At 39.4% G+C, this 27295-nt stretch overlaps 4 protein-coding genes across 7 annotated transcripts in view; 2 read left to right on the forward strand and 2 right to left on the reverse strand.

The window, feature by feature from the left end:
- Positions 1–20: 20 nt before the first annotated feature.
- On the reverse strand, positions 21–3731 carry timm17b (translocase of inner mitochondrial membrane 17 homolog B (yeast)). Its single transcript, XM_003438929.5, has 6 exons — positions 3646–3731; positions 2327–2426; positions 2179–2242; positions 1919–2047; positions 1621–1731; positions 21–945 (listed from the first exon to the last, which is right to left on the reverse strand). Exons 1-6 carry the CDS (start codon positions 3669–3671, stop codon positions 860–862), a joined length of 516 nt encoding a protein of 171 aa, XP_003438977.1. The 5' UTR covers positions 3672–3731; the 3' UTR covers positions 21–859.
- Positions 3672–7577, forward strand: pqbp1 (polyglutamine binding protein 1). 2 transcript variants are annotated; one of them, XM_003439122.3, is made up of 7 exons: positions 3672–3801; positions 4990–5057; positions 5155–5266; positions 5530–5630; positions 5810–6028; positions 6114–6171; positions 7148–7577. In XM_003439122.3, the coding sequence occupies exons 2-7, from the start codon at positions 4991–4993 to the stop codon at positions 7296–7298; spliced, it is 708 nt and encodes a 235-aa protein (XP_003439170.1). In that variant the 5' UTR covers positions 3672–3801; position 4990; the 3' UTR covers positions 7299–7577. The 2 variants fall into 2 exon arrangements, with proteins under 2 accessions (XP_003439170.1, XP_013130244.1); XM_013274790.3 differs by having other exon boundaries at positions 5813–6028.
- A 53-nt stretch (positions 7578–7630) lies between these two features.
- On the reverse strand, positions 7631–19097 carry gpkow (G patch domain and KOW motifs). Its single transcript, XM_003439123.5, has 11 exons — positions 18851–19097; positions 18478–18647; positions 18255–18397; positions 15216–15322; positions 14753–14957; positions 13441–13573; positions 12849–13038; positions 12593–12713; positions 9339–9408; positions 7991–8076; positions 7631–7897 (listed from the first exon to the last, which is right to left on the reverse strand). Exons 1-11 carry the CDS (start codon positions 19048–19050, stop codon positions 7766–7768), a joined length of 1557 nt encoding a protein of 518 aa, XP_003439171.3. The 5' UTR covers positions 19051–19097; the 3' UTR covers positions 7631–7765.
- Positions 19098–19421: 324 nt separating this feature from the next.
- Positions 19422–27295, forward strand: part of magixb (MAGI family member, X-linked b) — a 48505-nt gene continuing 40631 nt past the window's right edge. Inside the window, exon 1 of one of the 3 annotated variants that reach the window (XM_005448510.4) lies at positions 19422–20231. Coding sequence is in view for 2 of the 3 variants with exons in the window: in XM_025901643.1 (XP_025757428.1) it covers positions 20706–20788 (83 nt within the window). In the remaining variant the exon portion in view is untranslated. Of the gene's footprint in view, positions 20232–20524; positions 20789–27295 lie in introns of those variants that run through there. The other 2 variants (XM_025901643.1, XM_005448509.4) reach the window with 2 other exon arrangements.

Consider the following 27295-nt stretch of genomic DNA (forward strand, 5'->3'; position numbering starts at 1 on the left):
GAAAACAAAAATCGATCACATTTTTAAAGATTATCTGAAGCTTTATTATTTGTAGGAACATTGTTCACAGTACGTTTATTACGATAAATATTTGCTGACAGTTTGTAACCAGATCGATTTGATAGAATTTTTTTGTGGATGGTGCTAATTTCAGGAAATAAGAGACTTTCAGGTTTTTAAAAAGTGCTTTGTTGCTTTATGCGGCAATTAAAGTGACAAATGGTGCACAGACAACAGACTAGACAAACACTTATAATCAACAAAAACTAAAAAAAAAAAAAAGTTTTGCTGAGTTTCTACAAAAATAAACTCAAATGTCCTCTTTAACACCTCACAGGTAAATAAATATTAATGTTAATATTCGAATAAATATCTTTCTAATGCAAAACTTTAAAGATGTGCAGTTTTCTTATTTTAACTTTCTGCCTTTCAGTCATTAAAATACATAATCAACCCAAGTATAAGATCTTTGGAAGCATAAAGCAGTTTTTGGATAAAACTAATTTGGTTCCTTGAGCAGTGTCTCCAAGAATACAAATGGGCTGAAAATTATTTATTTTAATAGATACATGTTGCTATAATGACTAAATTAACTTACTATGTGGTTTTGAGAACTACACATTGAAGAAAATAATAATAAATATTGAAAACATTGATTTTTCAGGTGGTGCAAACATGAGGAAATTATTAACATTTACTCATAAATAACTGAAACAGTAATTTGTCCCTGAGGTATGTATTAGCATCCAGTAGGGACCAGTATCTCCACCTCTTGGTCATCCTGGTAGATGCTGTTCATGTGCTGGCATTCCTATTATCCTTTCAGTTGTCCACAGCTGGCTTCAGTCCTGAACCTTCTCTACTGAAACTGCCCCCTTTGCCCCTGATGTTGATGATCTCCATCCTTTGGCGGTAACTGACTAGGGTCGTCTGCAAAGGGAATTGCTGGAGAAATCAAGGAAGAAGACACAACAAAGTCAGTTTTTCATGCTTCACTGGCATGTAATCAAGATATAATCTATGTTTCCCTCAGGAACATTTATATGAATATTACTACTGTCTAGGTCTGCTGTGCTTTCAGGCTTTTTGGTTTGGTAGCCTTCCCTCGGCTCATCTCATCCAAAATAAGATATGTCTCAGCAGGTTATCTAACTTGAGCCGTGCTGGAGGAAACCTGATGCTCATACATTTGACTGGTTATTCACAGTAACACTAAAAAAACTATTTTAATAGTCTCACATTCTTCAGCATTTTTTATAAGTTGTTATATCATTAACATTGTGAGAAATTGTGTTCTTGGGAAAAATTAATCAAACAGGAAACACAAATTAAACTGCACAAGAACCTTGAGAGAGTGGACGATTTTCCTCAGGTTCTTTAAAACATTTTGATAGAAACAAAAAATGCTACGAGTGTGGTGAGGGTGAGTAAAAATGGGACCAGTGAGATGAAAAATGTTGCCCTATGCCGAAGTCCAGCCATAACTGAGGAGTGGACGCCAGTACAGGGGTATAAAACCACTCACACATTTAATCATGTGACATTTTGCTAAACTACTGATAAACCATTGGTTCTGTGCAGTTTAAATATCATTTCTGAAACATAATTAACTTCACTCACGGTTCTGAAACTGCTGCGCTGTGTATCTGGTTAGGAGAATCCCAAAACCCTCAATGAGAGCGAGCAAAATCCCCCCCATCATTGCAGAGCCCATCATTGTTAGAGGTCCACCTGAAGAAAAATGCAATATTCAGCGAGTCACACTAATTATCCCAATGTAGAAACCCAATTGTAAAAAAAATTGGAATTTTGTTTACATTTTACACAGCGTGCCAACTTTTTCAGAATTGGGGCTGTATTTACTGACACAGAGAGACACAGTGGTGTCTTGTTTCTTTTGAGCTAATGAGCTCCTTACTGCGTGCTGCTAGGATGGCTCCAGTCAGCGCACCACTGGTTATAGAGTTCCAAGGATCCTCTTTCCCTCTCAGACGAACCAAACCACAGTCGATTGTGGAAAAGAGCCCTCCCCATACAGCAAAGCTACCTGCAACATAAGAAGTAACCAGACTTCAGCTACTTGTATGAAGCTAACTGTACCTAAACAATTTAATCTACACAAAAAATGGTATATTACTAACTAACTGCCATGTGTAACAAAAAACAGGAACTCCTTACCTCCAATCTGTGGAGCTCTAACTCTCACTGCTTTTGCACTCCCTTTCAGCCGGTGTCCGACACCCTGAAATATTAGAGCTCAGTTGAATTCTGCCTTTAACAACCTGACAAGCCAGAGAACAAACAAAAACCTGTGTTTTGAACTCACAGCAGGGGCATTTCGAAAGCCCTTGACCGCCTGGAACACCCCTCCTCCAATTGCACCCATTGTGAAAGCACCTCCACAGTCATCCACTATCCTCCAGGGGCTGGGTTAAGAGAGAAATGGATATTTATGTGACAGGAAAACTGACAATGGGGATATATCTGACAACTAACATCCAGTACATATACAAAATGCAGAAGTTATCTATCGGGGTCTGGATGACGCCGAAGACAATATGGGCACAGTTCTGGCCGAGAAATGTATATTACCCAAGGATGAAGAACTAGCTCCTTAAATATAACTAAATACTCACCTCTGAGTTATGTTTGTGTTAGAAAACATATCAAACATCATAAATGAATATGTCAAACAGCAGTGAAAGAACTAATGAGGTGGGGAGAAGGGAAGTGACAATTTAGTATTCTCCTGCCATAGCCCAGGTTTGATATGTTGTCCATTCAGAGATGCTATACTGCACACTTCAGTTGTAAGGAGTGGTTATTTGAGTTACTGCTGCCTTCAGTTCAAAGCAGTCTGACCACTCTCATCTGATCTCTGACATCAACAAGGCTTTTTCAACCATATAACTGTTGCTCACTGGATATTTTCTCTTTTTCACGCTGTTCTCTATAAAACCCTAGAAATTATTTTGTGGGGAAAAGGCTGTAGTTAAACATTTTCGAAAATATTGAAAAGATCGGCCATTCTGGCAAAAACAATCATGTGATGTTCAAAATCAATAAAAATCAAATGTTTGAACTTCTCCAGCCTGAACTTCAGCAATGCGTCATGACCATGTCCATATGTCTAAATGCACTAAGTTGTTGCCAAGTGACAGAATGTAGGTTTACATTAATAAGTAGGTGGACGGGTATGCCTAATGAAGTGGCTGATATCTGGATTCTTTATCCCGTTCCTTTGAACTCTGTCATTAAAGTTTGACTTGTAGGGGATCAACCTTGACTGGAGGTGTGTCTTAACTTGATAAATAAATAAATAAAGCTTCATGTACTGCCTGTTTGGAACCATATTTTGAGATTAAAATACCCACTATTTTTAATTTCTATCCTAACTCCAGCTGTCACTTAAAAACAGCGACATTTTCAGATAAAGGTGACTCTACCAGCTTATTGTGTGTGCAGAGGGCGCCTCCATATAACAGCTTTATCTTTTTTATATGCCTTAAATAAGCAGGCCGCAACACCCACAGAGCCTTTCTGCTCACTCTCACATCAAAACTGAGTATGAAATTAAAAAGTCAACACTTGACTCCAACTTAATTAGTTCTAAAATAAAAACAAACGCTTAAATTCTAATCTTACCAGGGCTCTCGGGCATACTCCTCCATGTCTGTTTACGTCGTCGTCTTCGTCAAGAGGACGTGATTACGTCATCATTAAGCGCGCCGTGTATGCTGTTTTGGAAAGAGGTATCGTTAGCTTGACGATAAAAAAGGGCCACCTTTTTTTTAAAAAAAGGTAAGAATTTAATTATTTCTTATTGTTCAGTCTTTTGAAGTAAAGGTTAACATTTGTGTTTGTGTGGTGTGGATGCTTTTTGGAGACGCATAGTTTGGTTTATTGCGTTATTCTTACATCTGCAGCCACGGATGCACCGCAAGCGTGTTAGTTTCTTGTTAAAGGAAACATTTCGTATTGTACATGGTACAAATTATTACAAAGAAAACATATATATATATATATGTATGTGTATATATGTAAATACATATATGGACATACATATAAGACAAGGAGCTAGTAAAGTTTTACCTGGAATTCACGTAGGATGGCCATATAACCTAAGAAACTGATTTATTTATTAGGATTGTGAAGTTACTTTAAGTTTTATGAGCAGAGGATTACTTTAAATGATGACAGGACACATAACAGTTCAGGAGTTTAGTCATTCTAAGACCTACCAGGATGCATGCTTTAAACTACAATTCATGGATATCATTGTGATATCGACATCAAAACAGCCAGCTGTAATGTATTGCAGGAAATGATGGTCTACAGACGTGACAAGTCTGCTGCAAAAATGTGGTTCTGGGCAGTGTTAAAGCTGCTGTTGATAGAATTATTACAGTAAAGGCATAATCTCCGCTTATCAGAAAACAAGAAATGTCCTCAGAGAAAATGGACAAAACAAAATAATGATAATAATAAGAAGAAGATGAAGAATAAAAAACAGGTAAATATGGGAACTGTTTCAAAACCAAGTGTTCAGTAAAGTGTGAGATGAATAGTGGACCAAAAATATTAAACTTAATGATGATTAAAAAAAAACAAAATTAACAGACTTGCAATTTTGTGTCTAATATATAAAATAACCCATTAAAGTAATGAAACTGTTACAAAATGTGCTTATATTAAAGATCACTAAACTATATAATGGTGGTAATCATGTGCATTTTACTTTATGGCCACATGTGACTCAGTGGTTTGTGTGTAAGTGATGAGTTTCTATATGTCCTAATTAATCAAAGGGTACATATTATTGAAAGTAAATGATATGTATTATATTATCTGATTTATGACCAATCTAAGACTATTTTAATACTGTGTAATAATGTGTTATGAGCATTTGTTCTGCAACTGTTATTTTGGTACCCCAAGTGAATTTCAGCCGTAATATGAACAGTGTTTCACATGGACTCCGTCTTTCAGGATGCCTTTACCTCCAGCACTGCTGGCCCGATTGGCCAAGAGAGGGATTGTTAAACCAACAGAGCAAGGTAGTATAACAGATTTCATATTTGGGTCTCTGTCCTTCATGGATTTCTCCTAATGTTTTGTGCTGTTTAAAAACCTTTTCCCCTTCAATTAATCCAGGGGCAGATGAGGAGATTATTGCTGAAGATTATGATGACAACAATGTAGATTATGAAGCCACCAGAGTGGAGAATCTACCACCAAACTGGTACAAAGTGTTTGACTCTGCTTGGTATGTACACTTAATATACTATAATTTAATATAATAAGAATTTTATACTTTAATTCAAAATGATTATTATAAACTTCACAATCAGAATGCGCTAATTACTTTTTCTTTCTTGTTTCTCATTTTATTCTTGAGAAGTCAAATTCTCCTTGAACATTATAACTACTGTCATGGAGAGCTAAAGTGTATTTTTAAACTGTTAAGTAAGTTTTATTTAATTTTGTGGTTACAATATTAATCACTAATGTTTTATTTTCCTTACACAGTGGTCTACCTTATTACTGGAATGTCGAGACAGATATGGTTGCCTGGTTATCCCCAAATGACCCAACTGCAGTAATAACAAAACCTGCCAAGAAAATAAGAGGTATGCTTTTATTCAGCCTCTATAATGTAATGTTTTCAAGAGGCACTAATGATCACAATTTCAGTCCTCTTACAGTAGACGTGTGTTACTTTGCATGTACAATCTCAGAATACAGTTTGCTTTTGACAGATTTCAGCCATGGCTAATCTTGTGATCCTTGCCTTAACTTGTGTTTTTAGTAGAAGGAGGAGATGAAAAAGGCGAGAAGCAAGTTGAGAAACCAGACAGAGACAGGGACAGAGAACGACACAGAGACCGGGATCGGGAAAGGGATCGAGATCGGGAAAGGGACAGGGAAAGGGACCGGGACAGAGACAGAGAGCGTGATGATGGGAGGGACAGAGACAGAAGAAAGCAGAGAAGAGATGAGGCAGCACCATACAGTCGAAGCAAAAAAGGTAATGTTTACATCTGATTCATTACATGTTTACACATCGGCGCCTTTCACATGATTAAATATTGAACACCTAATATTTTTTACAGGTAGAAAAGATGACGAGATGGACCCCATGGATCCAAGTGCTTACTCTGATGCTCCAAGGTACAGTACAGATGGTCACCTTGATATAAGCTATATACGGGTCGTTCTCTGGTACTCCGATTTTGCCAGAATCATTGTGTTGCACTTGTTGAAAAAATAGTTATGAGAGACAGATCAAATCAATTCCCATCATACATTTTTATCTTAGACGAAAGAACTAAACCCTCACACAGCACAGCTACAGTGTTCGAGTGTGTCCCCTCAAAATTCAAAATGGTAATCAGCAAAGTTGATATCCCTGGTTTACGGAGCTCACATAAATCTACATTTCATGCAAGGCACAATACCTCAACAAGAGGCAGATTTTATTGCAGTAGCATAATGTTCATAGTGAACTGGATTAGGTTTCCTCCCATTTTCATAAAAGATGCTCTGCTAAAGAGGAAAATATATACAGGATTGTAGCACATTTCCTTAATATTTGACCAAATTTGACCAGCTTTTATCACAACTCACTTATTCCCTTAAGCATAAAATAAAGACTTGTAGAAAGGCCTCATATCCTTATGAGCTCTCAGCCCTCAGAGTGGGAACGTGTGAACACTGGGAAGGGGCCATACACTTTATTTTTTTAAAGAGCATTTTGGCTTGGCATGTCAGAGAAAGCACAGGTATAAAAACAACTTAAAGAATGGCTCCATACTACTTCAGCACGCTAGTTCCATACCCCTTGTATGTGCAGTCAGTCTTATTGTTGCTGTAAATGCAACATACTGTAGCCATCATTAACTAAATTTACCCCATTTGCAGTTTTCCTGCCACCATGAGCCAAATTCTCTGCTGTGAAAATGTCTATTAAAAAAATCTACACCTCCAGGGTTTCTGTTAAAAATATTCCTAAAACAAAGCTGAGATTGTCATTGCAATTTGATCAAGGTTGTTTTCTCAGGCTTGACAAAACCCCTTCTCAGCCACAGAAGACATTGTAGTGCTGATTACAAATGCAGTTAAAACACAAACGTATTCATTTTTGCAGGGGGTCGTGGTCAAGTGGGCTGCCCAAACGCAATGAAGCAAAAACGGGTGCAGACACCACAGCAGCGGGGCCTCTCTTCCAGCAGCGTCCGTACCCGAGTCCAGGAGCTGTTCTTCGGGCTAACGCAGCAAACCAACTACCCAAGGAGTAAAAGCAGATACCATGAAGACAGCATCTTAAAACCCACAACTCTACAGTTGGTCTTCATTATGCTCACATGCTAAACATCATAGTTTGACAGGCTTTTGTTTCATTGTGAAATGTGTACATGTCAGAAATGAAAGGCTGAACTTTTTGGACAGCTACTCTATTCATACTCCTGCCGTGTAGAGCATTTGTAAATATGTTTTTATATGACCCAAAGGTTCACTTCTCATTGTTACTAGACCTATCAGTGAACATGATAATAAACTTAAGACTACTGTGAAAATGATCTGTTGCAGCTTTTTCTCAATTGTTGCATTGCCATATGTACAAGGAAAAAAAAATCTTGACAAGTTTTTATTACAAAATTGAAATCTTTTAAAGTCCATAATACTTGAATAATGAAAAAAAATAAAACAGCTGGGATGAAGTGGATGGAAAAAGGACAGTGAATATTACAGTAAACATCCGAAATCAGTGGTCTGCTGCTGCCCCAACATAGTGACAAATGGAGTCATAGTCTAATGTGAACACTTTATCCTCGTATCTGTCGAGCTGGACCATCGCTCTGCACTTGTTCTTGTCCCGCTGAAGAATACGGCCAACCTGAATCAGGTGGGAAAATAGTGATCAGTAACAGCTAATCAGATTTAAACAAATACATATATATATGTAAAGCAGTGAGGTTACTTTGCTCACCTTTCCCTTGTGCTCACCCAGTACCACCATTACAGAATCATGTTCACTTTTTGGGACAATAGTTTCCAGCATGTCCTGCTTCACATCTGCCACAAGAAAAGAAAAAAGAAACGCTGGGTCATTCATTGAAGAAATTCTACAGTAATACCAACTAGGCAGCACTCAGGAATAGAGCCAGCAGATTCTGACATTTATGTTTGCTAATAACCAAAAAGGAAAAAGAATCAAATTAATCCCCAATCTGGGAAGTCTGGTTGTCAGATTTAAGTCAGCAGACCGACCTCTCAGGACAACAACCAATGCTTCCACTATAGCCAGCAGATATCTGTGGTAAGAAGTCCTGTTATTATTTTTGCAACAAATACATTTTAAAGAACAAATAAAATGTAAAAATATTATTCCAACTCAAGGTTATATTTTGGCAATAACAATAATCAGTAATCCCTCGCCTTGCTCTTCAACAGGACCATTTACCTGTAAGTAATCTGCAAACAGATTCTTGTCCTGCGCCTAAAGATTCTGAGCACTTTTATGATGACATGATTTTAAAGTGACTGATTTGACATGATAGCATTGTGTAAAGTTAGCTGTTGGAAAGCACAACTGCAGCCAGAACAATATGAAGTTAATTTCAAACGAAACACAGAAACAAAACTTATCATGACAGAAAAGATCTGAGTATAATCCTAACAGATTAAAACTGTACATATCTCTCAAATTAACTAACTGTAAACAGTATAGAAGACTGGTTATTCTGCAGATTCAGTAGTGCCAAAAAGAATAGTTCAACCATTTTTTTTTTTTAAAAATCCATATTTGCTTTGTGTTGTTGAAAGTTAGCTGCGAGGACCTATACACCTTTATATTTAAATATGCAAATGTGCAGATCTGGGAGATTTAACCTGAGAGAAAAGAAAATGAGCATTACAAGTTATTCTACTGGTCAACAATTATAACTTCTTCATCATTGTGTGCAAAGAAATGGAGAAAAAGAGATTTAACAAACCTTCAAAAACAAATAAAGCCATACTTTTCCTTCAAATTCTAACAAAAAAAGTCATATCTGTCTATTCCTTAAACTAACACCTCACAATAACAGTGATTAATTGGTAGCTTGTTTTATACTATGTACGATATAAATATACTACATAAAAAGCTTTTTTCATGCAAATTATGAGCAGCTAAAAAACACCTTAACTTGCTAGATGAATTATGAATTCAACAGAGACAGTGACAGCATACATTTTACACATTTCCTGACAAGCTCCAATTAGGCAACAGAAAACACGAACGCCACAGACTGAGAAAAATAACACCGAGCGAGCCCGAGATCACACTAATAACTCACCGTCTAACAGTCTTCCCTCTTCAGTTCGGCACACACAGGTAGACGGCGTCAGGACATCCTCCACTTGCATCTACACAAAAACGAGACTTATTTTAAGAACTCTGATGGAAACTGAAGATTTGCAATTATCACTTTTCTGTGAATGCCAGTACTTCCGTTTAAAACTAAATACAACTAATGTCTGACTCTCAAAAAAGTGAACGCACGTGAAAGATAAAGTAGTTTCTGACATGCTACATGATGATCACAAAGCAGTGATTCGTCTATTTCAGCTGCTTAGGATTAAAAGTTTTCTCTATAGAGTGTGAAAAATAAAAAAGGCTATTAAAAAGGGCTTTCTAGTCCTTTATTTTCACATCTAATAAAGCCATCTCTAATGCAAACTGGCACACCGCTAACAATTTAAAGGAAAATCCCGAGTCCCTAACCCTACAATGAGGGTATATCCAGCTTGTTTATGCTGTGAGGGCTATTTTTCTGTCCCTGTTTGGGTTACTGCACTTAATACAAAGTTGTTCTGGGGGATTAACATTTCTATCGCAGTGGGAGTGGGCCCTTCCTGGACATCACTGGTAAACAAGTAACCACACTTTGATGTGTCACCAAATCTTAAACCAACTACTCATGTCATATTAGTACTCTCTAAAACCATCATCAAAGCATCAAATGGGAGAATTTCTTTTTACAAGAATGATTTATGGCCTCAGTAGAATTTCAAAGACTTAGAGACTCAGTGCAAAGTAGGCTTGAGCTGAACTGTAGGGTATTTAGAAATCCTGACAGCAGGATTTTCAATACTGTCACAGAAAAAAAACAAAAAACAAAACTAGACCACCTATTTCTATAAAGCTATCTATCATGGCATGCTGCCCAGAAACACCACCAGAGGGCAGTCTCTACCAGCAGTGGCAACTGAGCTCAGTGAGCTGTGAGCCATGACAACTTCAAGTAGTAAATGGAGCAAGTCCTGAAACTCCACCTTATTGATGCAGGTGAGCAAGCCAACAAACCACTTAGTTCTACAAAGTGTGTCGTGTTGTCGCCCAGCCCAGTTTTCTAGATTAAATTACTTCCCAACTAAGTTCATGTCACAAGATGGTGTTTGTTTTATCTTCCATCCATCCATTCTGTGCCGTTTATCCTTTTCAGGGTCACGGGGGGGCTGGAGCCTATCCCAGCTGTCTTAGGGCGAGAGGCGGGGTACAGCCTGGACAGGTCGCCAGTCTGTCGCAAGGCTAACACAATGTTTTATTTTATTTATACAGTTAAGCCCAAAATTATTCATACCCCTGGCAAATTTTGACTTAAAGTTACTTTTATTCAACTAGCAAGTTATTTTTTGACTGGAAATGACACAGGCATCTCACAAAAGATTATAAGACGATGTACAAGAGGCATCATTGTGGAAAAAAATATTTCCCAGGTTTTATTTATATTTTAGCAAAAAGTATCATGTCCAGAATTATTCATACCCTTCTCAATAATCAATAGAAAAAAGCCTTTATTGGCTATTACAGCAATCAAACGCTTCCTATAATTGCAGACCAGCTTGTTGCATGTCTCCACAGGCATTTTTGCCCATTCATCTTTAGCAATGAGCTCCAAATCTTTCAGGTTGGAGGGTCTTCTTGCCATCACCCTGATCTTTAGCTCCCTCCACAGATTCTCAATTGGATTCAAGTCAGGACTCTGGCTAGGCCACTGCAAAACCTTAATGTTGGTGTCTGCTAACCATTTCTTCACCACGTTTGCTGTATGTTTTGGGTCATTGTCGTGCTAAAATGTCCACTGGTTCCCAAGGCCAAGTTTTTCTGCAGACTGCCTGTTGTTGTTGAGAATCTTCATGTATTGCTCTTTTTTCATGGTGCTGTTTACTGTGATTAGGTTCCATGGTCCATTGGCTAAAAAACATCCCCAAAGCATTAGGTTCCCACCACCATGTTTGACAGTGGGGATGGTGTTCTTTGGGTTGAAGGCTTCTCCATTTTTATGCCAAATGAAGGCAACATCATTGTGACCAAATAATTCAATCTTTGTTTCATCTGACCATAACACTGAAGACCAGAAATCTTCTTCTTTGTCCAGATGAGCATTTGCAAAGGCCAAATGAGCTTTTGCGTGCCTTAGAAGTGCCTGGAGAAGTGGCGTTTTCCTTGGTCTGCATCCGTGGAACCCAACAGTGTCCGTTGGACTGTCTGCCTTGAGACATTGCCACCAGCAGAGCCCAGATTCACCAGGGTGGCCTTGGTGGTGATCCTTGGATTCTTTTTCACCTCTCTCACTATTCTCCTGGCCACCACAGGTTTCACTTTTGGCTTCCAACAACGTCCTCTGAGATTTTCCACAGTGCGGAACATCTTGTATTTTTTAATAATACTTTGCACTGTAGCCACTGGAACTTGAAAACATTTGGATATGGCCTTGTAGCCCATTCCTCACTTGTGAGCAGCCACAATGCACAGCTGCAGGTCCTCACTGAGTTCCTTTGTCTTAGCCATGAATGTCCACAGACCACCTGCAGAGAGTTGCTGTTTTTCACCTGTTGAGTTGATTAAAACAGCCATTTCCACTTACTCAGGGTAATTAGGATGCTTTAGAACAGCTTTGACTATTTGGAATGGTATGGAACTTTGGATTTTCCCAGAGACTGTGACAGTTTGTAAAGGGTATGAATAATTCTGGACATGATACTTTTTGCTCAAATATAAATAAAAGCTGAGAAATATTTTTTTTCCACAATGATGCCTCTTGTACATCGTCTTATTATCTTTGGAGAGACACCTGTGTCATTTCTGCTCAAAAAAGAACTTGCTTGTTGAACAAAAGTAACTTTAAGTCAAAATTTGGCAGGGGTATGAATAATTATGGGCTTAACTGTATTTATGAATTCCAATAACAGGGAGAATGGAGAAATCAGGAATGCAGTCCAACATAGACTGCAACAGTGAGACGTGTGGGCTGGCTGTATGGCTGTAGTACACTCAAATTAATTATTATTTTAATAAATTTGTATTTCTGATGTTATTTAGGAATTGTTTAGTTCGTTATACAGTTTAAGTCTGCTTAATGTCAGGAAAGTTAAAAATCCCACCAAAATCTAACGAAGGCACAATGAAGCTGTGGTGGTATGTGATCCCCTAACAGCTTGCCCTTTCCTTTCATTTTTTATCTGCCTGTACCTTCAACACATTAAAAATCTGTTAATTCAAAGCTGTTAATAACTGACATAGAAAGGTGTAATAAAGCTGGAGTACCTTTGAATTGTAGTACCGGCCCCCTTTGAACGCTTTGTCTATAAAGCGAACTTTCAGGTCTCTCTGGAGCCAGGAAGGGGGAGCCGGTGGTCGCCTTGCTTCTTTCACTGGAGGCTTATCTCTACAAAACAAACAGCAGATGAAAGTGTGTAAGCAGAGAACATGCTGTCAAAATTATAAAGTAAGTAAAAAGCATCAGATAATTCACTTTAAAATGCTCATTAATGAAATATTGCATCTCTTAGTGACAATGTACCTGTCTTGACTTGATTCTCTGTGTTTCCTCTTCTTCTCGTCTTTTTCTCGATCTCTTTCTGAGGACTTGTGTTTTACTTTGTCGCCGTTACTACTCCTCTCATTCTCCTCCCGCCTCTGACGCTCTCTCTCTTGATCCTTTCCCTTCTCTTTCTCCCTTTCCTTGTCTTTGTGGGCTTTACTGAGGCGACCTAATTGTTGGGGGGAAAAGCAGTATTAAATGGCATTAAAAAATATTTTTTTTGCAAACACAGACAACAGTACTGGAACAGTTATTCTTCATGGCCTTTTCATTCTAGGAAAAACACTGCTGGCTAATGTAAATACAGGCTGTGGCTAAATCTCTGTTCAGTGAAATGTCACTGAAAAGGATAAGTCTGATTCCCAGAACACTGCATAACAGCAAGATCCCTTAGATATTTGATTAAAAAATAAATCTGTATTATATGTAACTACAATAGCAATACAAGTCTTTTACAAAACAGAATTTTGGTTTTTAATGAAATGTCACCATATTTTAAGTGAGATTTCTTCCTATTCGTTATGCAGGAAAAAAAATAAAGGTCACTTTTTTAAAAGTCAGAGTTACTCACTGAGATCTTTGCTGTATTTCTCATATTCCTTGCGCTCCACCAGTTTAATGGCGTATTGGCTGATCGTCACAACCTTGCTGCCAATAGCCAACTTCACCATGACTCGAGCATTGTCTGGATCAACACCTTCTATCTACCTCAGGCAAAGAAAAATACATTGTCAGAAGTGGTAGTACAAAACAAATGCTAACTTCAATTACATTTCTTACAGATTTAACATTAGAACCTGGTGTATGTCTAAGTGTCTGCACACCTGTATGTGTATGCACCTGCGTGTGATAGCCAAGAACTTTATAACAAATAACTGAACAATATAATCAGCTGCCTCCCACAGTGAGTGGCCACTGGACAGACTCCAGCTCCACGCCTTGACTGCAGATGGGAACGGTAGTCCTTGTTCTGCTCTGTGTACCGAAGCATGAACCAGTTCTCCATCTGCTGCTGGTTCTGGTTTGGTGGGGGCTTCTGCTCCAGCTTGCAGCAGATCGACAGAGCTGAACAAGGACTATATCACTACTCTAGTCCAAGATGGTGAAACTGGAGTCCTTTCAACCACAGCACACATGACTAACAAGTGAACCAGTTTTCAAACATCAAGGGCTCAACTCCATTCGAGCCCCTACATGCTGCCACTGCCACATGACGAGCAGTTCCAAACTGACTAGCCTTTAATCGAAATGTGCTGTGCAGCCCTCCTCAATGAGTCTGCAGAAATACCATCTTACTATAACCGCACAAAAATAAGTTCCATGAGATTATTTCATAAATACAACCCATGATTTATACATGGTTTTGTGAAATGTCTCATAATTATTTATTTATTTTTCTATTTTTCTTCATATGATAAAATACAGATATGGTGGTATGAAAAAGAAGAAAGAGTGTGGGATATCAGAAAATGAAATAAAATAGGTGCACGTTATAACAGGTGAAGAAGATCTCAACACTCTGACAGTAGAATAAATTGCCAAAGATGCTTGTTACAAGTCCCTGTCTCCAGTGCAGGAAGGTGAGGAAGACTCAAAGGTTGCTGTTGTATTTCTACTCTACCCCTAATTAGAATCTCTTACATTTGTTATGGAGTGAAAGGGTGTAGGGGGCGGACTTGTCAGCAGACTGAACTTACAAAATAATTGTGAGAAGAGTCTCTACAATTGAATCATACACTTGTATGGTTAAAATAAATAAATTTAAAAAACTAAATGAGTCACTGAATATACTTGGCTAGCATGTCTAATACAATCCTTGCGTGGGAAATGCTGACTTTGTTCCACAAGAAAATTATACCACACAGATTCTAGATCAACTCTACCTTGCCATAGAGATCTTTATGTGGCCCCGACTGTACCAGCACACAACCCCCGGGACCCATCACTAGCTCCTCCTCCTTTCCTCGCTCCTCGCCTGGCTTTGGGGGACGCTGATGTTTGCTGGGCTCCAGGTCCTTTATTGCCGAACGATCTGCTCCAAGACCCAATCCTTTCGGACGCAGCTGGTGCTCAATTGGCTTCACATCTCTATAGCAGTGAGGCAGGCACAGGAATAAATCAATATATATGAATAGACATGTTCAGGTTGTAAAACAGGCTAAAGGATTAAATGCTTTACTTTTATGTAGGTGAAGAATAATGCACAGTTACTAGTTATTTTTAGTTTTATAGTCTGTGCCACTGTTGTAGGTTAATAAGAAAATCCACAGGAATTAATCAGTTATACAGCAATCATTACAGCTGCCAATTAATTGTTTGCTAGTTGACTTGCAATTTGTTACTTACTGTTTAAAGGTACGTCCAATGCCTTCCTCCTTCTTCCAACCCATCCCTTTAAGCATTGCAAGTCCATAAGCCTCGACAGGAACACGCTCATAATCTGCCTCTGTTGACTGACAAATAAATACTGCAAAATTATTTTGGAAATTAAAGCATATTAAATTCAAATACAATTCAGACATCACAGTCTGCATTAAAAATTCCCGACGGGCTAAACAAGGTGCTTATGTAATCTTTGACTTATAAAGCACAAAAAAAAACTGTTTGTTGCAGCTGACACAGAGAAACAGCTTGTCATGCCGGTCTTACTCAGCCTTTTGGCCACAGGCTGTCAGACTGGGTCCCGGCTGACTCAGAGTCACCAGGCCGCAGCTATAGCAGCAGTAGCCCTGCTCATCTCTCTCCACTGAAGGTCTTCCTCTGAGGGGGCTGGGAGCCCTCGCAGAGGATGCTGCATGAAAATGAGCTTGGGGGCACCGTGAGCAAATTTTCCCTGACTCTCATGTTTTGCTAGTCACATCCACAGTGACAGAGCAGATATGGGATGACAGTGAGGAGACATGTGAGGCCTTTACATGAAAAGAAACAGAAAGAGACCCAATTGGTTGCCTTTATGTCTCTGGGAGAGTCTGATCCTCGCCTGCCACCAAAGTCTTACTGTACTGACAAAGTGTGTGTCGCTGTGTATGTATGCAGGGGTGTCTCCCAGTCCAGAGTCAGCACTTTCCCACACTCAAATTTCAGTCTGAGTCAAAGCAGCCTGTCCACCAGACAGTTTGCACTGTCGGGCTTTTTTATTTGCTCACTGCTTTCTAATAGATTATATTGGAGATTATACACATTTGATACCACAGTCGTAACAGTTTCCCATTTTTCATTCTTTTTAGCATTTCATTCAACATTTTTTTTGTTTTGTTTTAAATTCAGTTTATTTTAAAAATGTTCATCTTTAATTATGTTTTTATTGGTTTCAGTGTTAGTTTTGTTTTACTTTATTTGTTTTGTTTTTGTCGCTTTAAAATAATGCAGGGTTAACTGTAAGGGCAATATAATAGGGATTTAAATATCAACTCAACACAAGCGTTGACTCATGTCCATACAGACATCAAAGTCTAGATAAATAAAGGACCAAAACTTCAAAAAATTGACCAAATTGAGACAATTTATGTTTATATTTTTCAATATGCATGGGTTATATCCCAAAGCAATAAAACAATATTTTAATCATTTTGTAAGTGGTTCCAGTGTAAGTTGTTCCAGTTAATTTTCATATCAGAGTCTACTCTTAACTTTTATTTGAGTCAACTAAAGGTTTTTTTTTACACCTAGTTTGAGTTTAATACAAGAGCCATGTATCAGTTCCTTAAATTGTCATTTCTGTGGTAAGAAGCTGTCTTTTAGGATAAATCATCAGGTTTGTCATGTTCAAGCCCTTTAATGCTGTCACAAGCAGGTATTAGTTCATTTATAGTTCCAAATATACTGTGTGGCTACAGACCTGAATGTTTATTTTGATGGGTTTTTTAAAAAATTCCATACTAATGTTATTTATTTATGTATTTTTTATTTATTTGCTTTTTTATGCATTAATTCAAATTTTCACCATCGTTTCTACAAATAAAAATTTGTTTAAATATACTGCAAAGAATAATTATCCTCAAAACAAATAATTCCATGTTTTCTACACATTTATTTTTTTCATCATTTATTTTCTTAACTGTCATAGGCTGAGAGGTGGGAAACATCCTGAACATAACCTCAACTAAGCTTACACACATCTTTGAAAAGTAGCTAAAATAACCAAGAACACAGAGAACATGCAAAGTCCATACAATCCCAGTTAATCCCAGGACCTCTTGGTGTGAGGAAACAGTGCTAACCACTGTGCTGCCCAAATCACTCTGGAATTTTCACGTTTCTTCAGCTGTAGTAGAAATAGCTGGATATGAATAAAAACAGGCATGTCTAAAAAAGCCTGTGTAATCAAAAGATCTTCTTTCAACTTCTCCCTTTAGGAGTCACCAAAGTAGTTCATCAGACTTCATTCACCCTTTTCTCTGGCATCCTCTTCTGTCACACAAACCCTTCTTCTTGTTCTCTAGTGTGTGCCTTTCTATTGTTTTTGTATATATTCCCCTTGATTGTATACATTTCTCCTGTTTGCTATTTATTCCTGTTGTCTTCTATTTACATTTTATTCCAGCACAGTTGGTGTGGTGCACTCACAATTTCTTTGTACATGTACAATGACAATAAAGAGCTATTCTATTCTATTCTTTACATGTCCTCTTTCACTACATCCATGAACGTGTCTTCCTCTTCACCTCCTGTATGGCAGCTCCCTAATTAAAATTCAGCCATCCCAACCTATTTTTAACTTTGTCTCCAAACCGGTCAACCTGAGCTCTCCCTCTGATATACTAATTTCTAATCTTGTTCATCCTGGTCCCTTACAATGAAACTCTTAACATCTCCAGCTCTGCTTCCTGTCTTTTTGTCAGTACCAACATCTCCACACCATACCTGATAGCAGGTCTCACTACCATCTTGTAAACTTCTACTCTTGCTGCTATGCTTCTGTCATAAATGACCCCTGACACCCATCTCCACCCTCACCACCATGTCTGTACTTTCTTCCTCACCTCTCTTGTGCATTGTCCCTTGCTTTAGATGGCTGACCCCAGGTAGTTAACTCCTTTACTACATCTACTTCTTACAGCATCACTGTTACACTTGTCCCCTCTCATTGACACACTTGTATTCTGTCTTGCTTCTACTGACTTTCATTCCTGCCTGACATTACCTGTCATCCTGTCCATCACCATCACAAACACACCTCACCACTATTTCACGGTTCTCATCCATGTCCTGCACCACCCTCACATAGACAAGACACAGTGCAGCTTCTTGTCTATACTTCTAAACTTTGTATAAAAAATAAAATTAGGATTATACCCTTCAGCAGTGTATATGGACAAGATAATACTGTGAACTGCACAGCAAATAAAATAGAATTTATGTCCTTATGTTGCTCTCCATACTTACAGATTCAGGCCTCAGGTCCACCTTTACTTGGTCTCCATCCTCAAAGCCTTCTGGCACTTTGTTTTGCATTAACAGGGGGATGGAGAGGTTGATATTTTCTGACTTAGGGCCATTTTGCCACAGATCAAGCTGCCTCCGTGAATCTATGAAAGTAAAGAGAGGTTTTAGGCGATTTGTGTTATCTAATGGTACTCACAGCCCTGCCTCCTACACATACACAAACCTTCAATGAGCTCCTTAACAGCTTGAGACTCCACAGAGTCGTTGTCTTGGATTGTGTTTTCTGTTTTAACTCCATTTTCTGAGTTCTGGCCCACTTGGTCCGGCTTGTGCCAGCGGTTCTTCTGGATCAGAGGGATGATGAGCTCCTTGGGTTTCTCACTTGGCTTTGAACTGCACCAAAGTACAAAATTAGAGCGCTGTCAGGCGGGGCCGTTTCAAAATAACACTTTGCGTTGCTAACTGTGTCCATACAACAATTATACATAGTTATTAACTGTCAAAAAGCACAGTAATTACAATGACTAGCTAAGATTAGAAACGTAACCGGTAAATTACACCGAAACGTTATGTTAGCATTAGCATAAAAAGCCGACCTTTGCAGCTCATTTCCATGAATTCCTGTCAGGTAATCTCTGTCATCTTTCTTGGCCTGAGCGTCACTCGTCAACGGTTTAAATTTACTGGCTGTTTTGGTGAAACCAAACGACACAGCCGCTGGTTTTCTCTCTCCCTGTTGCTCCTCCGAATACGCTATGGGCTTGGAGGAACCCTCATCTGCTCCGTGCGACGCCATTGTTGTTTGTGAAAAAGGAAAAAATGACGTACGCGGAAAGACTTGTGGTAGTTGTAGTTTATTCGCGGCACAAGAACGTTTTCTAGCCAGTTGAAGATTACTACATCTCCCGTCATGCGTCATAATTAAAGGTACAGAGTAGCTTTGACGGCGATGCTGTCCCTGTTTTGTGATTTTCAAAATCCACAGGGAGGAGGGAACAAATTAGACAGGAAGCAAATGTTCACAGTTCACGAATATTTTTTTCATATTTACAGATGAAAAATATATTATAATACCACGCGTCCCTGATAATGCTCATTGCCATGAAATTGTTTGGGTTTAATTAGAATCAATAAGGAACGAGTAGTCATTCTAATTTGAAATATTGGGGGAATATTTAGGTAAATTTTAAGAACATATAATATTTCCAGTCGGTATTCTTTAAACTGTAAAGTTTATAAGACTATTTCCGCATTATTTTCATAATTTTACAAGCATTTGAAATCAGTTTTTATTCGTGTTTCGAAAAGCAGTAGCCAGCAGTGTATCCGGGCTCCCATACGTCCCAAAACATACTTGCAACATCCCTGAAGGACAACCTAGATTCTCACCTTCACTAACCTCAGACCTTCATATCCTTATTATGATTTTATTACGAAACCACGCTTGCCAGCGCTGGATTAAATAACCCGCAGCGCAATTGTGGCTTAGAAAGTCTCCTGTTTAAATCTTGCTCTCACGCCTTTAACTCGTAAGCGAAAAGTGATGCTGCTGCTGCTACTGCTGCTGCTGCTGCAGGTACAAAGAGACCTAACAGGGGCGGTACTTTTAACTCTTTTATTCCCTCCCCTCCGTGCTCCTTAACTTCTCAAGATAACCTTCTCACTTGCCATTTATGCTTTCACTGTTTCTATCGCTGCAAAAGTCAATTTTAGTTGGACGAGCTCCAGCCTATACTCGCACTTTCAACCGGACAGTAAAGCCTAATCTAATTTTGTCTTTCTCACTTACGCCCCGGGAGCACCGCGCCTGCAGTTCAATGACACCTCTACCCGGTCAAATCGATAGTACCGATGTTGGTCTTTTTGTTAGCTGCTGCAGTTGCATCGATCAAATAACTATGCATCCGTAAACAATTAACCTGGACGATCTCGCAAACAAGGAAGGGAGGATTTGACGCAAGTAAGGCGGACATGGAGGTAAGTCCAGCCATTATTATTGACACTTTGCACAAGTTAAACATTTGTAACCACGTCTTTCATCCATCCTCCACGCTGGTTTGCCCACAGCAGTGCAGCAGCTGTTACAAATTATGAGCGGCCGCTGTCACATTTGGTGTGTGTGTGTGTGTGTGTGTGTGTGTGTGTGTGTGTGTGTGTGTGTGTGTTATTTTCCCTTTCTCTCCTCTCCCCTCTCTCCCTCTCTCTCTCTAAGATCAGCACAGCTCTCAGAGCATCACTAGTGTCCAAATATATCCCGTCAGCCGCGCGCATCGTATCTGACTTTGTCTGGGATACAGTGGCAGCATCTACACATCACTGCATTCCCACACCTTTTAAAAAAAATATATTATCCACCGGACTGCTGCTGCTACTGTTACTGCCGTTGCTTTTTAACAAAGCAACTCCTTTTAATTAAGTATACTGGCTTGTCATTTAACCTCAGTCGGGTCAATGTATATAGACGCGTTCAAACGGATCCTCTTTGAAAGGCTGAACTGCTTGAAGAGGATGTGTGTGTGTCAGCGGCAAGGCAGGTTAGTATTTCCCTAAATATGGGAAATCTGAGAATTTGTTGTGTGTAAGCCAAGTGTGTGTGAGGTGAGATGAGGGGGGAGGTAGAGGGTGGACTGAGAGGAAAGAGAGAGAGTGTGTGTATGCATGTAAACTAGTCAGCCTGCGTGTGTGTGTGAGAGAGAGAGAGTGTGAAGAATGTGGGTTTGTGATTAGGGTGGCAGATCTTTTGGATAACAATGTCAGTTTTAACAGATGTAGCAGCTGTTAATCACGTGCGCATGCTTGGTTGTGTGTGTATCTGTGTATGTGTGTGCACATGAACCCTTGAATGGCTTTCGAAAGTTTGTTGAGCCCCGTTTCATAAATCCATTCGCCCGTGTGTGTTTTTTCTCCCCACTTTTCAATCCCCTGCTCCAGAAATGGTCTTAATGAAATGCTCGATGCACCTGCACCCATTTTGCCCTCAGAAATAGACTGACTTGCAAAATGCACTCTATAGTTCACAGCCAGGTGTGTGCATGCATGTGAACAAGTGCCTGGCAGCTCTCTGTACATGCTTGCGCGTGCGAGTGTTTTTGTTGCAGTTCGTTTAGGGTGTGTCCTGGTTCGATAAAGGCATCTTGTTTTAAATTGATGGATGTGTAACCCTGAGTTAATAGCGTGCATTGCCCTGGGTTTGGAAAGCAGTCAAGGTTATGCTGTTAATATAAATCTTTAATTTGTTGGAAGAGAAACATACATGGTGTGTTAGGTAGTCCACACACTGAGAGCTCGTTCTGCTCTGGTCCTCACACTGTTTGTTTTGCCTTAGCTTCACCTATGCATCCAGCACCTGTTTTGCACTATAAATAAGGAGAGCCTTTTATTCTGCATTTGTCCTCCTTTTGTTTCCAGTTATGCAGCTCAAGTTTTAACCATCAGTAAGTGGAAATGCATGTCAACTCCCCTTTCACCGCTAACAAGAGGGGAGGATGAAGTGAGGTGCATTTCTCCTCTGTCGTAGTAATGCATGTCATCTGGGAGTTGGTGATTGTCTAATTATGTACCTCCTGTGTCCTTCGGCATCATGAATATTCATGCTGATGTTTTAAGGTGTGGTGAAAACAAAGTATGTGTGTGTGTGTGAGTGTTTTCAAGGCAGTTTACCCTTGACAGGGCAGGGCTACGCAGGCACATTCTCCCATCTGTGGTCCAAACCTTTGCTCCCAGCCGCTGCTTTTGAATTCTACAGTTGTAGCTTGCTCTATTCTTAGTTCTCAGCAGTTTGTGTGCAGTCTGATATGAAATTTCAACAACAACAACAAAAGCATGCGCGTGCTTGAACTACCTCTCGTGGCCATACCTGCACACACACTGAGATTCAGTTTGGATCGGCTAAGCTGCCTTTAAGTGGTTTACTCTGACTTAGGTAGCAAATCAATAACTAATCAATGCTAGTGTGTGGAGTTACAATTTACACAGTTCCATATTTGAAATGTCAAGAAGGCAATGAATCCTTGTATCCTTGAGTCAGATCTGAGTTGGACAAGTGGGATCAATATCAGGTGGTGAGACTGGCAGCAGGAGCAAGCGAGGGTCACCTTCACCCATCCCTACTGAATCAGCAGTATCTCTCTTCCACACACACAACTGAAGGCACACACAGACACATATACTTGAGGGCCTGCTTAGGTTACCAAACTGCGACCTCACAAAAATGCTCATTATAGTGAACTGAACCTTCCCTCCCATTTCCTTATGAATTATTCATTTTGTTATTATGATTTCAGCCATTCTTTCATAAGGTTACCGCACCCTTCTCTGTTTGGATTCTGTTTCCTTCCAGGCTTCCACTGATTCCCCCTTTTTTATTTTTTCCATCCACTTTGAATTCTCCTAATTTCTTTCTGCTTTTCCCTTTTGGTCTCTCTTATCCATCATCACTGTTGAGGAGCTGATCTGCTGTGTTTAATTAAACTGCTCCGTCTTCCTGATGAGAGCTAATCTGGGATCGCGGCGAGGGGTGCACCGCTTTTGCGTAAAAGGGGACCTGTTGTCACAGCGCTGGTCCTCAGAGGAGCAGAGAGTCTGCACAACATAAAGTGACCCACTAATGTGCCTCCTGCCTTGACCTTGATCCCGTGACTCTAAATATACAGTTTGCCCAAGGCGAGCATCACTGAGCTGGTGTTATCCTGTCAGGTGTGTGTGTTTGTGTTTGTGTGTTTATCTGGGTGTCGCTCCAAAGCTCAACAATTTTTGGATCTTGCACTAAATCCCCTTTTGTCGTCAACACCCAAGCAGCTTAGTAATAGTTCAATAAAAACATGAACTCATTTTTGGATTTGTTGATGCTGTGCAGAGAATTTTTTTTTTTCATTCCTTCTATTCTTATCAGCTATTCATTGTATTAAGTTTATATTGAGTGTGTAAGAGTGGAAAATGCTTTAGTGCATGTGTATGCCACTGTGCATGGCATTTTGAACCCACAAGCATTTAATCTTATATTTATAAATCTGCCACTGCTGTTTGTTTTATGTTGAGCACTCCCATGCCCTAGATTTGAGAGAGAGTGAGCATCAGGGAGGTTTAGTACACCCGGTGTTGCTTGTGCAGTTTGGTGTAAATGTTCGGAGCGAGAGGTCAGGGCATGGGTAAGCGATAAGGCGACAAAGTCGGAGCTGGGAGAATTTTCCTGTGCATTTTCCATCTGTCTGCCACTCCGCCAGTCGCATGAATTTAAGGTCACTGGTTATTTAAGATGCTTTACTTGGCTGACCTCCAACACCTCCTGGGAGGATGCTGCAAGATTAAGAGCAGTGTGCCTCACCACAGGTTAGGGGGAACCGATGAGCTTATAGTGCTCAGTGTGTGGGATGGGTTCAGCTGAAGGTTTTGTTTTCTTCACTGGTACCTAATTTTTCACTAAATACCATTTTGTTTCTCATCTTCCAAGATAAATGTTTCAAGATGCATTCTGGGGTATTTTCAAAATGAATGGCAGAAATAAATGGATTTAATTTATCAGCAGTTATTTCAAAGACTAAAATATTCTCTGGTTTTGATCAGTTTCTTTATCTTGTGTGATTTAGGAAGTCATTACGGACTTTGTCACAATGAGGCTAGTTTAGGACAAAAAGACTTATCGATAAGTCCAACCAAACCAATCATTAATAGTTAGGTGTAACCCTGGAATGATGCTTTAAACAATGTGAGTTAGTTTATGAAGACTAAGCTTAAAATTAATAATGATAATCAATTTATTGATTATGAGCTGCTCTTCTACCACATCAAAAGGAGCTAGTTGAGGTGGTCCAGCCATCTGGCTAAGATGCCTCCTTGACTTCCCTTAGGTAAGGCATTAAAGGAACAAGGTGACAGGGCAGACTCAGGACGTGCTGGACAGATTACACCTCCTGGTTGGTTTGGGAATGCCTTGCGTCCCCCTAGAAGAGCTAGAGGAGATGGCCAGGGAGAGGGAGATCTAGGCATCTCTGCCAAAACTGCTGCCCCTATGGATGGAATGAATGAACTATTTTACAACAAAAATTAAACTCCAATCAAAATGTCAATTAAACAACAGGCAAATAGTGAAAAACTCCATCACAGGTGTCGTGAGCTGAACATAAACAACATCAAATAGCTTTTTTGGTGGGATCAACAGACCAAACTCTTTTCATTTAGAACCTAAATGATTAGGTGAGTAATCAATAAGTCAATCGGGAGAAAAATAATCAGAAACTATGCAGAGTAGGGTCACTCAGTCAAGGAAAACCTTGAACTCCTCACCCACAGTGAGAGGATCTGGCTCTGTTATGCAACGGGATGTATAATAATACTTGGATGGTTTGGGTTCACATGTACCTCTAGTGGGAGGGCCAGTACAAATCAATATATATCCATAAAAAGGCACAAGGGGTCACCGAGGGACTTAATGATTATGAAAATGATGTGGATCAATCAATGCTATGGCCTTCCCTGTCACCAGATCTTAACCCGAGTGACCACCTATGGAAAATTTTGAACTGATGTGTCCCTCCGCCACCACCATCAAAACACCAATGAGGAAATATTTTTGGAAGAATGATGTTCAAGGCTTCTATTTACATCTCCTGAGGAATCAATCGAGCGAGTTCTAAAGCTGTTCTGGTGCTGCTTGAAGGCCAAATACCTCATACCTCACACATTATATTGGGTTTTATTTGTCACCCTTTTGTATACAGTAGTAATGCATAGCTACAAACGTCTTCCTTTAACACCAGTGCTACTGTTTTGACTCCAGAATCCACCTGTAGCAAAGAGTCTTACTTCATTTGCTCTTTTCCTCACTCATCCACACCTCACCTCCCTTACCTCACTTCCTGTCCTGGTTTCCTCACTACTGATTGGCTCCTGTGTTCCTTTGTTGCTCAACTGAATTCACCTGCTCACATTATATAAGGACTGCACTCACTCTTTTCACCCCCATATGTGACGGCAGCTTAGGTGAGTTAATTTTGTTCTTCTTCTGAGTAGAATGTGTATATTTTTAAGCTCGTTATTTAGTCTAACCTTATTTTATCTCTTCAGAACTAATCAGTCAATGTCTCAATCACTCGTTTAGTTAAAATACTTTAGATATAAAGTAAAATAAATCTAAAACACATGGACAATCATGGCTGTGTTCTTTGTATTCTGATAACCGTTTCCTTTTAACCTGCTAATTAACTCTCTAACCTGTAGTCTTCAGGATGAGGAATGCTGGAAACATTCCTCAGAGATTTTGGCTCTTATTGACATGATAGCATCACACAGTTGCTACAGATTTGTCAGCTGCACATCCATGATTATACTGTAATCTCCCATTTCACCACATCCCAAAGGTGGTCTATTGGATTGAGATCTGGTGACTGTGGACGCCATTTGAGTAAAGGGGATTCATTGTCATGTTCAAGAAATCAGAGATGATCTGAGATTTATGACACGTGACTTGTTATCCTACTGGAAGCAGCTGTCAGAAGGCACTGTCTCCATAACGGGATGAACATGTCCAGTATTAGTACTCAGGTGGGCTGTGGCATTTAAATGATGCTCAACTGGTACTAAGGGCCCAGAGTCTGCCAAAAGATAATCTCTTACAATATTCTACAACCAAAATCCTGAAAAACTGCTTTCATGCTGTTTATAACAAATCTTTACCCCATCATCTGAATGTCACAGCATAAAGTGAGCCTCATCAGATCTGGCAACATTTGCACAATCTTTTTTTGTACAATTTTCTGTGAGCCCATATGAACTGTAGTCTTAGTTTCCACCTCGTGGCTCGCAGGAGTTGCGCCCGATGTGGTCTAGTGCCCCTTTAGCCCATCTGCTTCACAGTTTGACGTGTGTTCAGCGATGTCTTCTGCATACCTTGGTTTTACTGAGTGGTTACTGTTGCCTATCAGCTTGGGGCAGTCTGGCCATTGTCCTCTAACCTCTGACATAAACAAGGCATTTTCACCCAGAGAATTGCTGCTTACTTGATATTTTCTCTTTTTCAAAAATCCCAGAAATGGATGTGTGGAAAAAATCCCAGTAGATCAGCAATTGCTGAAATACTCAGACCAGCCCATCTGGCAACAAACACACCACTTTTAAGTCCTTTAAATCTTCCTCACTCTGATGCTCAGTTTGAACTTCATAACATTATTAAGTCTGCCTAAGTGCATTCAGTTGGTGCCTTGTGATCAGCTAATTCATTCATTTGATACTACAAGTATACCTAATAAAGTGGCAGTGAGTGTATTAGGAAGTGTTGAGCTTGGAGCTTGGATGTTGAACACTAACTAGAGCTGCCGTCTGACTGAAATATCTTTTGGTTTAGGCCTTTTAAAGACATCACGCTGGGCCTTTGTTGTTGTTTTTACATTTTACAGATTTAGAAGTTGATGCAATCATTGGAAAAATAAGCAGGAGATTAAATTGATATGAAAATAATTAATGTAACATTTAATTCACTTTAAAGTGATGAGAAATAAATTAGCAGGAAATCCTAACACTTTTGAAACATGAATCAAAAATTATTTGACTTTTTTCCTTTTTCATCTGTTTACTGTACCTTCTTAGGATGATCTAATCAGCAATAGTAAAAACACTGTTTCTGCTTTGGTGTCACGTAGTGTCATGAATGTCAGTGGACATTTATTATTGCCGTTTCAAAGGTTTGATGTGCAGCAATAGTGTTGTTGGTCAGTAATTATTATGTAATGCACAGTCATGCTGACTGGCTTATGCAGAGTTGTATAAAAACAAACAAACCCTCTCTTGTTGTTTTGTTGTTTTGTTTATTCATTGCCAGCATTTGCAGAGAGACCAACAAATGGAGCGCTTAGGCATGCTGGTCACATTCTAGCTGACAAAACACAAAGTCAGTTCATCAATATCCACCACAATTTACATTTAGGAAAGACAACTGTTCGTCGCCTTGCATTTCAGTGAGCATGCATGAAATACAAAATAAGCTTACATAAATTCAAAGAGCATTGTAGCTGAGCTAATTGCCCGGGCTAATTTCATTACCGGAGGCT

Source organism: Oreochromis niloticus, linkage group LG20 (genome assembly GCF_001858045.2).
Source record: "Oreochromis niloticus isolate F11D_XX linkage group LG20, O_niloticus_UMD_NMBU, whole genome shotgun sequence".
NCBI lineage: Eukaryota > Metazoa > Chordata > Actinopteri > Cichliformes > Cichlidae > Oreochromis > Oreochromis niloticus.